Below are 13,649 nucleotides of genomic sequence, written 5' to 3'. Positions count from 1 at the left end.
CAGTAAGCTGCTCTGACAGCTGCCGCTTAAAGTTAGTGAGGGAGATATGAGTCTCCAACTTCAGTGATTTTTGCAATTCGTTCCATTTATTGGCAGCAGAGAACTGGAAAAAAGGCGGCCAAAGGAGGGGTTGGCTATGGGGAAGACCAGTGAAATATACCTGCTGGAGCGTGTGCTACGGGTGGGTGTTGCTATGGTGACCAGTGAGCCGAGATAAGTTGGAGCTTTACCTGGCAAAGATAACCTGGAGCCAGTGGGTTTGGCGACGAATATGTAGCGAGGACCAGCCAACAAGAGCATACAGGTTGCAGTGCTGGGTAGTATATGGGGCTTTGGTGACAAAAGGTATGGCACTGTGATAGACTACATCCAATTTGCTGAGTAGAGTGTTGGATGCTATTTTGTAAATGACAGGCCTTGATGCGAAATAGGAAGCCGATTCTAGATGTAACTTTGGATTGGAGATGCTTAATGTGAGTCTGGAATGAGAGTTTACAGTTTAGACAAACACCTAGGTATTTGTAGTTGTCCACTGATAAGGGAATTATATGCTGAAAGGTAATGACTAAACAAATTCCACCCTGAAAGGTAATTATGACATGATGTAACAGATTTTATGAAGAGAGGGTCCAGATTGTCTAGCCCAGCTGATTTTTACGGGTCCAGATTTTGCAGCTGTCTGGATTTGGGTGAAGGGGAAATTGGGGGGGGGGGGGGGGGGGGGGGCTTAGACCAGTTGCTGGGGAGGGGGGTGCAGAGCTGTTGGCCGGGGTTGGGGTAGCCAGGTGGAAAGCATGGCCAGCCATTGTTGGCCAGCCAAATGCTTATTGAAATGTTTGATTATCGTGGATTTATCAGTGGTGACAGTGTTTCCTTGTCTCAGTGCAGTGGGCAGCTGGGAGGAGGTACTTTTATTCTCCATGTACTTAACAGTGGCCCAAAACATTGTGGAATTAGTGCTGCATGATGCAAATTTCTGTTTGAAAAAGCTAGCCTTTGTTTTCCTAACTGACTGTGTGTATTGGTTCCTGACTTCCCTGAAAAGTTGCATATCGCGGGGAATATTCAAAGCTCGTGTAGTATGCCACAGGGTGTTTTTGTGCTGGTCAAGGGCAGTCAAGTATGGCGTTAACCACGGGATATATCTGTTCTTAGTTCTACATTTTTTAAAAGGAGCATGCTTATTTAAGATGGTGAGGAAAGCACTTTTAAAGAACAGCCAGGCATCCTCTACTGACAGGATGAGGTCAAAATCCTTCCAGGATACCCGGGCCAGGTCGATTAGAAAGGCCTGCTTGCAGGAGTGTTTTAGGGATTGTTTGACAGTGATGAGGTGTGGTCGTTTGACCGCGGACCCATAACGGACGCAGGTAATGAGGCAGTGATCGCTGAGATCCTGGTTGAAAACAGCAGAGGTGTATTTAGAGGGCAAGTTGGTCAGGATGATATCTATGACGGTGCCCATGTTTACGGATTTGGGGTTGTACCTGGTAGGTTCCTTGATAATTGGTGTGAGATTGAGGGCTTCTAGCTTAGAATGTAGGATGGCCGGGGTGTTAAGCATATCCCAATTTAGGTCACCTAGCAGTACGAACCCTGACGATAGATGGGGGGCAATCAATTCACATATGGTGTCCAGGGCACAGCTAGGAGCTGAGGGGGGTCTATAACAAGCGGCAACAGTGAGGGACTTATTTCTGGAGAGATGGATCTTAATAGTAGACGTGGATAGTATGACAGAACTCTGCAGGCTATTTTTACAGTAGATTGCAATTTCACTCCCTTTAGCAGTTCTGTCTTGACAGAAAATGTTGTAATTGGGGATGGAAATTTCAGAATTTTTGGTGGCCTTCCTAAGCCAGGATTCAGACATAGCTAGGACATCAGAGTTGGCAGAGTGTGCTAAAGCAGTGAATAAAGCAAATTTAGGGAGGAGGCTTCTGAAGTTAACATGCATGAACGCAAGGCTTTTACGGTTGCTGAAGTCAACAAATGAGAACGCCTGGGGACACACAGGGCCTGGCTTAGCCTCTACATCACCAGAGGAACAGAGGAGGAGTAGGATGAGGGTATGGCTAAAGGCTGTAAGAACTGGTCGTCTAGTGCTTTGGGAACAGAGAATAAAAGGAGCAGATTTCTGGGCGTGGTAGGATAGATTCAGGGTATAATGTACAGACACGGGCACGGTAGGGTGCGAGTACAGTGGGGGGAAACCTAGGCATTGAGTGAAGATGAGAGAGGTTGCACCTCTGGAGGACCCAGTTAAGCTAGGTGCGGTCTCCGCATGTGTGTGGGGTGGGACAAAGGGGCTATCTGAGGCATGTTGAGCAGGACTAGGGGCTCCACAGTAAAATAAAACAATTAGAGCTGACCTAAACAACAGTATACAAGGTATATTGATACTAGAGAAAGGCATAAAGCAATCACAGGTGTTGATTGGGAGAGCTAAGACAACAACGGGTGAGACAACAACGGGTAAACAGCTAGGACAACAATGGGTAAATGGTGATGAATGGGCAGAGTTCGAGGCTGGGGCCGACAGATAAACAAAATGAAGTACAGTGTTAATGAACAGTCCAGCAGGCATCAGCTGTGTAACTGAGTGATCATAGGGTCCAATGAGCAGCAATAGATGAAACAGGGAGCTGTTCAGTAGTCAATTACTACACTAGTCGAGCGGGAGACACAGCGTTCACGAAGCTAGTGGGCCGGGGATAGCAGATGGATCATCACCAACATCCATGACGTTGAGAGCACATCGGCCAAATTATGTCAGCAAACCAGCAGTGATGGATCGGCGGGGCTCCGTGTCGACAAAGGGTCCAGGCCAATTGGCAAGAGACGTATTGTAGTTGGTGTACTTCGTTTGCTAGCTGAGAGATGGGCCTTGCTCGAGGCTAACTGGTGCATGTTTCTGGACAAGGGCGTTAGCCACAATAGCCACTCGGTAGCAACTAGCTAGCTGAAAAGATTTGGTGTAATGGTTCAGCGCTTGCAGCATGAATCCGGTGATGTAGTGGGAAAAAAATCTATCTGATATGCTCAGGGCTGATATCGCGCTGTGCAGACTGGCAAGTGTCTTGTTTTGCACACTTAGTACAAAATAATAAAATGCAGTACTACAGGTATTTCTTAACGTAGCTCATTATTAGCTAGCTATAACTGGCATGTTCACGTATCGCCATCAGGATCAAAATGACCATGACCTAACCAATCATAGCACAGTATCATATGGCGGTAAAATGCATCCAATTACAATTCAGTATGTTTACACATATGCATATTACATCCCCCCCTTCTTTTAAAACAAAATAAATGTTTTCATATTCTAAGGGTTTCTTTTGAATACATGCTCTGTAGTTTGAACTCAAGGTAAGTAACCATTTATAATGCATACTACACCAACTGAATCAACATAGACTCTGAAACAATAATCCAACATACTGTTACTTTTCAAACAAGGGATTCTCACCAACTCAGCTTTCACTGTAGAAATAACATCTTAACATTTCAAACAAATACAATACCAAAGCATTTCAAGTGAACTTTCAATAACACATTTACAGTCTGGAACTCTTTTAGGACAGCGATCCGCCTACACCCTTTGACATTTCACAAGTCTAGGACAGCTCTGGGCTTGACCTCTCTTCCTGACCTTGTGCGATATGATGCTGAGCATGCTTCTGTGTCAGACAACAGTTCTTGTGGTGTTGCAGGTGAGTATGGTGTATGTTGTGCTGTGTGTGTGTTTAGTCCATCACGTTCTCTTTCAGAGGAACAGTTCATCCCATCGGGGTGTTGTTCTTTTGTGTCCGTAGGTGACGACGATTGCGGCGGTACACCGCTCCTTCTGTGGCGCGGACGTGATATGAACGTTCAGTGTCAGCTGGCTGGATGACGACTGCTGGCTTCCAGAGGCCATGCTCCTGGATTTTAACTGACTCTGTCAATCAGTGGTGGCAGTGGTCTAGCTGACTTGTCGTAGTATTGCTTTTGTTGTTGTTGTCTCTATGCACATTTTCCATGCATTTCCTTGTAGCTGACGACCTCAGGTTGCAGCTGCTGGTTGGTGCTGGGAAGGATTGAGCGAAGTCTGCAGCTCATCAACAGCTGGGCTGGTGATTTGAACTGGAGTGTTGCGGTATTCAAGGAGACTGAGGTAGGGGTCTCTCTTGTCTGCTTTTGCTTTATCCATGAGTGATTTAGCAATCTGCACATATTTTTCAGCAAGGCCATTACTTTGAAGGTAATGTGGGCTTGTGGTGACATGTGTAAACTCCCATGAATTTGTGAAGGATTCAAACTCATTTGATTTGTAACAGGACCCATTGTCAGATATTAAAGTCTATACAATGCCATGCCTGGCAAAGGCTGCTTTCAGCTTGTGTATCACAGCTGCAGATGTGGTGCTGTGAAGCTTGTCAAGTTCAAAGTATCTGCTGTAGTAGTCCACTGTTACAATGTAGTCCTCGCTGTTCCAGGTGAACAGATCGGTTGCCACGACCTGCCAGGGTCGGTCTGGGATACAGTGAGGTAACATTGGCTCTTTGGTGTTTGAGGGGCGTCGTTCAAGACATATGGTGCATTTACCAACAATGTTTGAACATTCCAGGCCAAAACAAAATGTCCCATGCTCTCTGTTTGCACTTTTCCATGCCCATGTGTCCAGCATGGATCATTGTCAAAATCTCTTCTCTGAGACTGGTATGAATAATTATTTTCTCTCCTTTGAAAATGATTCCTTTGATCTGTGATAGTTCATCACGATGGTTCCAGAATTCTGAGACGCTCTGAGGACATTTTGTCCTCTCCTCAGATAATCCATCCGGTATGACTTTCCTCAGCTGTGTGAGTTGTGTCCTGTTCTGTTTCTGCGTGGATATCCTTCAGTTTTGTGTCACTAACTGGTAAGTTACTGTACACAGTGTGCACTTGCATGTCCATGCCTTCACTAAGGCTGCTGTCCTTATAGGTAAGAAACTTCCTGGAGAGTGTGTCTGCGACAGGGATGTCTTTGCCTGGACGGTGAGTGATTGTGAAGTCGTATTTTTGTAGTTGAAGGATCATTCTCTGTAGCCTTGGCGGGGCTGCGGCTAGTGGTTTCCTCATAATTGACTCAAGGGGCTTGTGGTCGGATTCTACAATGACTTGTCGTCCATATATGTACTGATGGAAACGTTTACATCCGAACAGAATGGAGTAGAGCTCTTTTTCGATTTGAGCGTAGTTGATTTCACAGTCTGTGAGAGTTTTGGAAGTGTAGCCGATGGGCTTTCCTTCTTGCAGTAGCACTGCACCTAGTCCATACTTCGACGCGTCCACTTGGAGTCAAATCAAATCAAATCAAATGTTATTTGTCACATACACATGGTTAGCAGATGTTAATGCGAGTGTAGCGAAATGCTTGTGCTTCTAGTTCCGACAATGCAGTAATAACCAACAAGTAATCTAACTAACAATTCCAAAACTACTGTCTTGTACACAGTGTAAGGGGATAAAGAATATGTACATAAGGATATATGAATGAGTGATGGTACAGAGCAGCATAGGCAAGATACAGTAGATGGTATCGAGTACAGTATGTACAAATGAGATGAGTATGTAAACAAAGTGGCATAGTTTAAAGTGGCTAGTGATACATGTATTACATAAGGATACAGTCGATGATATAGAGTACAGTATATACGTATGCATATGAGATGAATAATGTAGGGTAAGTAACATTATATAAGGTAGCATTGTTTAAAGTGGCTAGTGATATATTTACATCATTTCCCATCAATTCCCATTATTAAAGTGGCTGGAGTTGAGTCAGTGTCAGTGTGTTGGCAGCAGCCACTCAATGTTAGTGGTGGCTGTTTAACAGTCTGATGGCCTTGAGATAGAAGCTGTTTTTCAGTCTCTCGGTCTGAGAGAGAGCTCGGTCTGAGTCTGAGCTCTTTGTCGGGGTTGTAGTAGGCAAGGATTGATCCTTGTTCTCTCGTGATCAAGTCTTTCACATTCTGGAAAGCATTGTCATATTGCTTGTCCCAAAGAAACTCACTGGACTGCTTTAGCAGTTGACGCAGGGGTGCATTAGCATTGGAGAGGCTGGGTGCGAACTTGGCTAAGTAGTTGACCATGCCAAGCACTGTTTCCAGCTCTGCACGGTTCTTTGGTGGCTCCATTTCTTTTATGTCTAAGATCTTCTGTGGATCTGGCTTGATTCCAGTCGCTGTGAGAAGATGTCCGAAGTAGCTGACCTCTGTAGCGCCGACTGCGCTATTCTCAGGGTTGAGCCGGACTCCTCTCTCGTGGGACCTTTGCAGCATCGAGAGGAGGTTTCGGTCGTGCTCCTCTTCGGTTTGACCATTGACAAGGATGTCGTCCACAACTGCCACAACTCTGTCTAGGCCTTCATACACTTCGTCGATCTTTCGCTGAAACTCGTCTTGGGCTGAGATAATCCCAAAAGGCAGGCGACGGAACCTGTAGCGTCCAAATGTTGTGTTGAATGTTGTGAGCTTAGATGACTCTTCTGTGAGCTTTATAGCCCAGTAGCCTGATCTAGCGTCCATGACACTGAAGTAGTGTGCTCCCGCTAGCTTGTGTGTGATGCTATGCGTCGGTAAAGGATAATGGGGGCGTTTGATAGCCTTATTCAAGTCTCTTGGGTCGAGACATACTCGGAGCTTGCCTGTGCGTGGTTTCTCCACCACCACTAACGCATTTACCCAGTCAGTCGGTTCTGTAACCTTGGTGGCTATGTCACATTGCTCCATGCTTTCCAACTCTTTCTTCAGACGGGCACGGAGAGCAAGGGGAATCTTTCTCGTGGGTAGACCACAGGGATTGTGTCTGGGTCAAGGTGAATAGTACATTCTCCTGGGAATAATCCTATCCCTGTAAAAACATCAGCAAACTCCTCCAGTACATTGTCTGTCTCTACTGGTGCTGTCACTGATAAAACTAGCTTGATGAGGTCCATGTCTAAACATGCTTTAAGACCTAGCACTGTAGGTGCTCTAGTGTCAACAACATAAAAGTCAAACATCATGTCACTTTCTTTGTATTTGCATTTGAAAGTACATGTGCCTTTTACTGGGAGCTGTTCACCACCATAACTAGTCAGTCTGTGCATGGTGGGCTGTAGCTCGCACTCACTTATTCAGAGGAATAATGTTTTCTTGTGCACCAGTGTCTAGTTTGAACTTTAGCTCTGTGTATTGTGTTTGTATCTCAATGTCAGCAAAGGCTTGCTCTGTCTCTGATATTTTACTTTTCTGTGTCATTGAATCAATAAACAGTTCATCAGCGTTTGACTCTTTGATTGACATTTCATCTTCACTCACTGTGTGTACTGTTTTTCCATCGTAAGCTCTGCATACTTTTGCAAAGTGATTCCATTTACCACATTTAGTACACTGTTTGCCTTTTAGCTGGGCGTTTTCCTTGTTCGCCATGCACTTTGTATCCACAATATCCACACTCTGTGCACCGGAGGTGTGCTTTGATGTCTGCCTGACTGCATGCACTGCGCTCTTGCTGCCGTGCGAAATGGTTTTCATCTGAGCCTGTGCTCGCTCGTGAGATCTGGCTATGTCGATAGCTTTGTCCAGCATTAGCTCAGACCCAACATTTAAAAGTTTCTCTCTCACTCGCGGTGAGTGTATTCCAAATACAATACGGTCCCTGACCATCTCATCCTTGTTAGCATAATCACAGTCTTTCACAAGCAGACACAGCTTTGTCACAAACTGTTCAAAAGACTCGCTAGCTCCCTGTACTTTCTCATGGAATTTGTACCTAGCGAAAATCGTATTGGTCTTCGGCGCAACATATGCTTCAAAACGACCTTAGTATGTTTTCAGTACCTTTGATTCAGCCTCGGTAAGTGTCCATGTGTAGTAAATTATCTCTCCCTTTTTCACCGATCCAGAAGAGCAGGTAGCCGCATTTTTCCTCTTCTCCTCTGTCCTTCAGAGGACCCGTGAACATTGGCTCCACATGCTGTTTGTACTTACGCCATGCATCGGGTAAGTTTGTAGACTCCCAGTCCATTCGAGGTGAAGGAACTCCAGAAAAACCTTTTACTCTGACACCATGTCTTGTTTTGCACACTTTGTACAAAATAATAAAATGCAGTACTACAGGTATTTCTTAACGTAGCTCTTTATTAGCTAGCTATAACTGGCATGTTCACGTATCGCCAACCAGGTTCAAAACGACCATGACCTAACCATTTGGGTGGTCTTAACCAACCATAGCACAGTATGATATGGCGGTAAAATGCATCCAATTACAATTCAGTATGTTTACACATATGAATATTACTGCAGGTATTATCCGGCCTGTCCGGGCTAAAGCGGCTGGAATCCGAGCTAAAGGTAAAGACCGCTAGCAGTGGCTAACAATGACTAAATAGCTAGTAGATAATTAGCTGGCTAGCTTCTGATGGATGTTCCAGTTATAAGCTCTAAAAATAGCAGATCTGTACCACATTGGGTGAGGCAGGTTGCAGGTTACAGAATAAAAAAAAAAAAATACAATATTTACATGGGACAAAAACAAACATGTCTTACTGCTGCGCCATCTTGCAATTAAGAAGTTGGACTTCGTGGCCTTTATATCTATGGGGATAAATGGCACTGTCAAGGTGGAGAGAAGGACCAGGAAGATAGAAATCGTTGTGGATGCTGCAAAGAGGTTCCTGGGGCTGAAAGATTTCTTGGCGAAGGAGTTGTCACAAGTCGTACCACCATCTCAGGCCCTACAGCCTGGATTTGTACAGCCTGAGAACTGGGATTTTTGTTTTGTCAATGTACTATTTTTATTTGGGTGGATTAAGTTAGTTTCCCTATTACGTATGGATTTTCTTTTAACCTGGTTTTGGTTTCAACCGGTCCAGTTGGTGGCAGCAATACACCCTTCTCGGTTGTGAAATTCAAAGAAGAAGAAAAAGAGGGCGGGAGGGAGGTATACGCAGTTACATCACAGGCAGGCCCTTGTCCCTGACGCTTTGGCGGGAGAAGCGAAAAAAACGAAGAAGTGAAGCTACCGCATCAACACTCAGCTTTAGCGTCATTTCAAGATTTCAAACGTGTACGAATATAATTTCGAAATAGTGGAAAACGTAGCTACATTTCGTTAAATGGATCCTGATCTTTGCACCGACGAAGGCTGGACGAAAACGAAGGAGGCTGTCGCGCATTTTCGAAAACTTCTGCTGTGCTCAAAATGGTAAACACGCTACATTTAACTTGACTTATTTATTATGAAACTGGGCATGCTTGGCTGCTTGTTGCTAACTAGTTGAGGTCATTTATAATAATAGCGAGATCTAATTTACATGATTATGGTCATGTCTTTGATATACTTTGTCATTCCAGTTCAAAACTGATGAACGAACCTGTGTGCCTCGGGGTTTGTGAACATATGCTTTGCAGGTGAGTGGATGCTGTCCCTCTCGGGAGTGGCTAACTTGGTAGAAGCAGATTGTTGTACTTTACTTGGCTTGTTATTTTACTATCCTGAGGTTATCAATGACTTGTGATTCTTTGTACTAACTACTAGGTCGTGTGCTGGTCCTCAGGCTGGAGAGGGATGTGTGGTGTGTCACAGTCCTGCCTGGGTGAAAGACATTCGGATCAACAGACAACTCAGCAATATCACAGAACTCTATGGCAACCTAGACTCACTGCTCAATCCCACTGGCTCCGATTACTCCGGTATGTTATTATTAGAAAATAAAAACAACTGTATTGTCCATTGGTTAGAATGGAAATGTTTCTACTGCTTTTCCCAACACCCCCAGATTATTATATTATAACGACTGTGCCTGTCACTGACCATGATAATTAGGATACGGACACACCGCTAGTGTTTGCTGGCCGAGAGTACTTATAACCTCTGAACAGAGTGCAGGCTGTAATTTGTGAAAGAGTGCTGACCAATTTCATGCACAAGCCTTAAGATAAAGGAATTACAGACAGCACTGAACTCTTCCACAACCTAGATTCACTGTTTATTCCCCTGAACGTCTGTGACTGTTCACTCAACATGATAGTTATGACTATGCTTTCACTTTGTTTCCCCTGTAGGTAGGTACAACTTGTAGGATATTAATTATAGTATTCCTTGAAGAAGACGAGTAGGCGGCATGTAGCCTAGTGGTTAGAGCGTTGGACTTGTAACCAAAAGGTTGCAAGATCGAATCCCCAGGTAAATATCTGTTGTTCTGCCCCTGAACCAAGCAGTTAACCCACAGTTCCTAGGCTGCCATTGAAAATAATAATTTGTTCTTAACTGACTTGGCTAGTTAAATAAATAAATAGGCGGCCAGTGTGGTGCAATACACTTTAGTAAACTATTAACAAAATATACAGTGTTTACAAAATAATACATACAGGAGCAGTCAGAATTGTACGCCAGGATGCACAACTGCAACGGGTTGTGTACAATTCTGACTGCTCCCATATGTATTCCTTTGTAAATATATTCCTTTTTATAACCTGCCATTTAGGGGCCTACCTTTCCACTGCCCTCATCTCACCTGTGATATTATTCTTTAACAAAGGTAGGCCTGTATCCCTTAGCATTAAGCACAAATGGAAGTATTACCATGTATTCCCTCTTTTTTTTTTTTCTCCCTCCCATCATAATCCCTGTTAATGACAGTAATGATGCAATGCCATTATGTATGGTGGTGTTTAGCTTCTATACTTGAGCTCTAACAAACGGGTGATGTTCATGTTGCCGCAGTGGTAGAGGAACACTGACTGGCAGCTACATGCCCCTCTGGGTCACCAAATTAGATACTAGCTAGCTTGCTAGGCAGAACAGGCTGGATGTGTGACAAGCAAGGTCGCGTGAATGAATGCAGCGCAGACAACCAAACACAACCACGGGTGAATCTAGTGGAATACAAATTGTGCCGTGACAAGGAAAGAAACAATTATAGTGCTACCTTACCGCTTGCTTTCACATATGCCATTATAGACTCTGTCCTTAGCTTAGGTGAGACGTTTTGATGTGTGGTTTCAGTTTGTCCTACCAGTATTTTTCTCTTTCCTGTACTATTTTCAGATGCCCTTCCCATTACACCACCAGCACAGTCAGATAAATCTGTCTTAAAGCACAAGAAGAACTTCAAGATCTGGTTTAGTCCCCGCAGCCGCAAGGTGCGCTGCCGGGTAGAGAAGCCTGCGGCGGTGCCTCTACCGGAGGTTGGGAGTGGGACCGTGAAATCTGCTCCAAGACATCCTGAGACACTACCTGAGTCTAAAGGCAAAGACCTGTCTGTCTTCAACTTCAACTCCTCCTCCCAAGACTCTGGCTCCTCCTCTCCTCAAAGGGCGACTAACTATGAAAAGAAGAAAGCGACTAAGAAGACGAGAAATGGTGGTGGTGTCAGGAAGCCTGCAGCTGTGGGTGGGCAGAAACCAACCAAGCATGAAGAAACCAAGCAGAATGTCAAGACACAGAGGCTGGAGGCAATCAACCAGCAGTGGGGCTTTGGCGGAGCGAGAGAAGGAGATGTCGGAGAGGAAGAAGAGCAGGTCACTGCAGAGGAAGGAGAGCACAGGTCTAGTAAAAGAGTTTCCTTCCAAAGCCCAGCCACCTTGCCTGCCACTGCGGAGCCTCAGAAGGAGGATCTCCCTCAGGGGAACACCATAATCCTCAGCCCCAGCAGAAGCATCCTGAAGGTGGTTCAGCCAGGAGAGAACGTCCCACTCTCTGAGGACCAGGACAGTCCAAGCCCACACACCACCCCTTCTCAGCTGGATAAGATATCTGCAAAGCAGCACTCCAAACCAAATGAAGAAATGACTAAAAAGCCTGACCTGCCCTCCCCTCCTAAGCGCACTCCCAAAAGATTCTGTGTGGAAGATAAAAACATCTCACAGTGTACCCCAAAGAAACCCAAGGCATCTCCTGGCCAGGGTAGACGTCCGGCAGTGGACAGGGTTGCACTCCCAGCCATACATACCTCGCCCTCCCCCGCTGCCAGCCCCAGACAGGGTGGAACCTCCACCAGCACCAGGATATCCAGAGTAGAGCAGCAGTGGGGCAGTAGTCCGTGTTCCCCCGCCCCCCTGGGGAAGAGATCCCCGGGCAGACTGTCACAGAACAGCCCAGCGGTAGTGAAGAGAAACCACAAGGGAGAGACACCCCTACACCTGGCAGCAATAAAGGTGAGATAAACATGACTTGGGTCACAGGCTCAGGGTCAGTTGTTAGAGACATGTCAAATTGTAGCAGCTGATCCCAGACCTGCTGCTATTATCAATCATTCACAGCGTTGGGACATTGATTACCTCGGGAGGATCCAGGCAGGGATTACAGCAGTGTTTACAGGGCTTATGTTAAGCTCCTTGCTATTCTCCCAGGGCTGGGAAGGGAATGCTTGTCTGATCAGTAAAGAGTAGTGCTCTGGGCCATGAGAGAACCACACCGCACAACCAGGTAGATTTAGAAATTCAGATTTAAGCTAGATTCACAACAAGGCACCCAGAAAACCTTAAACTACAATAGGAACATAACCTTAAACTACAATAGTAACATAACCTTAAACTACAATAGTAACAACCTGGGGAGACTATCTATTTTATTGTATTACTGTCTGTTTCCCAAATTGCACCCTATACCTATGTAAAAGTACTGCACTATATAGGGCTTAGGTTGCCATTTGGGACACACGCTGGTTGTGTGAAGTGCATCTTCTCATGTCTCTAGTAACTGACTCTGTACCTGTGAACCTGATTGATGATCGCTGCAGGCCCCATGATGCCTGTGTAGGATCAGATGCTGTGTTTGGAGTACATGTTGACATGTCTCCAACACCTGACCCTAGACATGTGGCCAGATGCATCTTTGTGAACCTCACAGAGTAATTGATTGATAATAGCAGCTGGTCTAAGATGATTTTGGATCAGCCAATGTGTTTGAATGGCATGTTCATATCTTTTACAACTGACCCTAAACCTGTGGCCTGCCTCCTTTCTCTGTCACCCCTGCAGGGTGATGTGGAGACAGTGAAGGAGCTCCTAGACCAAGGGGCTGACCCCAACTTGAAAGACAATGCTGGATGGACACCGCTGGTGAGTGAAGCCTTGTCTCCTCAGTCTCTCCTTGTCTAGACAGCAAATACATCCAATCATATACATTAAGGGACAGATAGGAATACAGGGCAGGGGTGTCAAACTCATTTTGTCCCGGGGGCTGCATTCGGTCCGGAAGGCCTCATTGAAAACTGGTTGTATTTCCTTGCCGTCAAAATTTGATTTTGAAATTTCCGATGCTCCCTGACTATCTAACTTTCATTTCAGTGATTTTTAGCGGGCTTGACACAAACTTTATGAATGTAGGTCCATTGTCATCTCTACACAGTTTTAGTCATTTTAAAGTATATTGTGTTCGTTCCTCCCCAACACCTTTTGTACAAATCTTTACTCAAACTACCCTCGGCCGATTAGACCCCTTCATACGGGCTTCATGTTTGACACCCCTGATTTACATGTTGGTATAGCATGCCAGTCTTTAACTTTGCCCTGCCCGATAGAAGCGCTGTTATACGTATGCATACAGTATTACAAATCTATGACTTTTGGAATTTTTAAAGGGATACTTAGAAATTTTTGCAAATTGCCCAATTATCTACTTTTCCAGAG

General features: G+C 45.1%; 1 protein-coding gene across 5 annotated transcripts in view; it reads left to right on the top strand.

The window, feature by feature from the left end:
• The first annotated feature begins 8,928 nt into the window (after positions 1 to 8,928).
• bard1 (BRCA1 associated RING domain 1) overlaps positions 8,929 to 13,649 on the top strand; it is a 68,265-nt gene continuing 63,544 nt past the window's right edge. For 2 of the 5 annotated variants that reach the window (XM_036959169.2, XM_021579616.3), the window contains exons 1-5: positions 8,929 to 9,219; positions 9,369 to 9,425; positions 9,553 to 9,707; positions 11,065 to 12,173; positions 12,999 to 13,079. In XM_036959169.2, the coding sequence (XP_036815064.2) occupies positions 9,131 to 9,219; positions 9,369 to 9,425; positions 9,553 to 9,707; positions 11,065 to 12,173; positions 12,999 to 13,079 (1,491 nt within the window). In that variant the 5' untranslated portion in view covers positions 8,929 to 9,130. Of the gene's footprint in view, positions 9,220 to 9,368; positions 9,426 to 9,552; positions 9,708 to 10,083; positions 10,201 to 11,064; positions 12,174 to 12,998; positions 13,080 to 13,649 lie in introns of those variants that run through there. The other 3 variants (XM_090216043.1, XM_036959167.2, XM_090216044.1) reach the window with 3 other exon arrangements.

The sequence above is a fragment of the Oncorhynchus mykiss genome, chromosome 22, assembly GCF_057628025.1.
Source record: "Oncorhynchus mykiss isolate SJ-2025 chromosome 22, ASM5762802v1, whole genome shotgun sequence".
NCBI lineage: Eukaryota > Metazoa > Chordata > Actinopteri > Salmoniformes > Salmonidae > Oncorhynchus > Oncorhynchus mykiss.
Note: the sequence above shows the minus strand (reverse complement) of the source record. Positions and strands in the feature narration are given on the sequence as shown.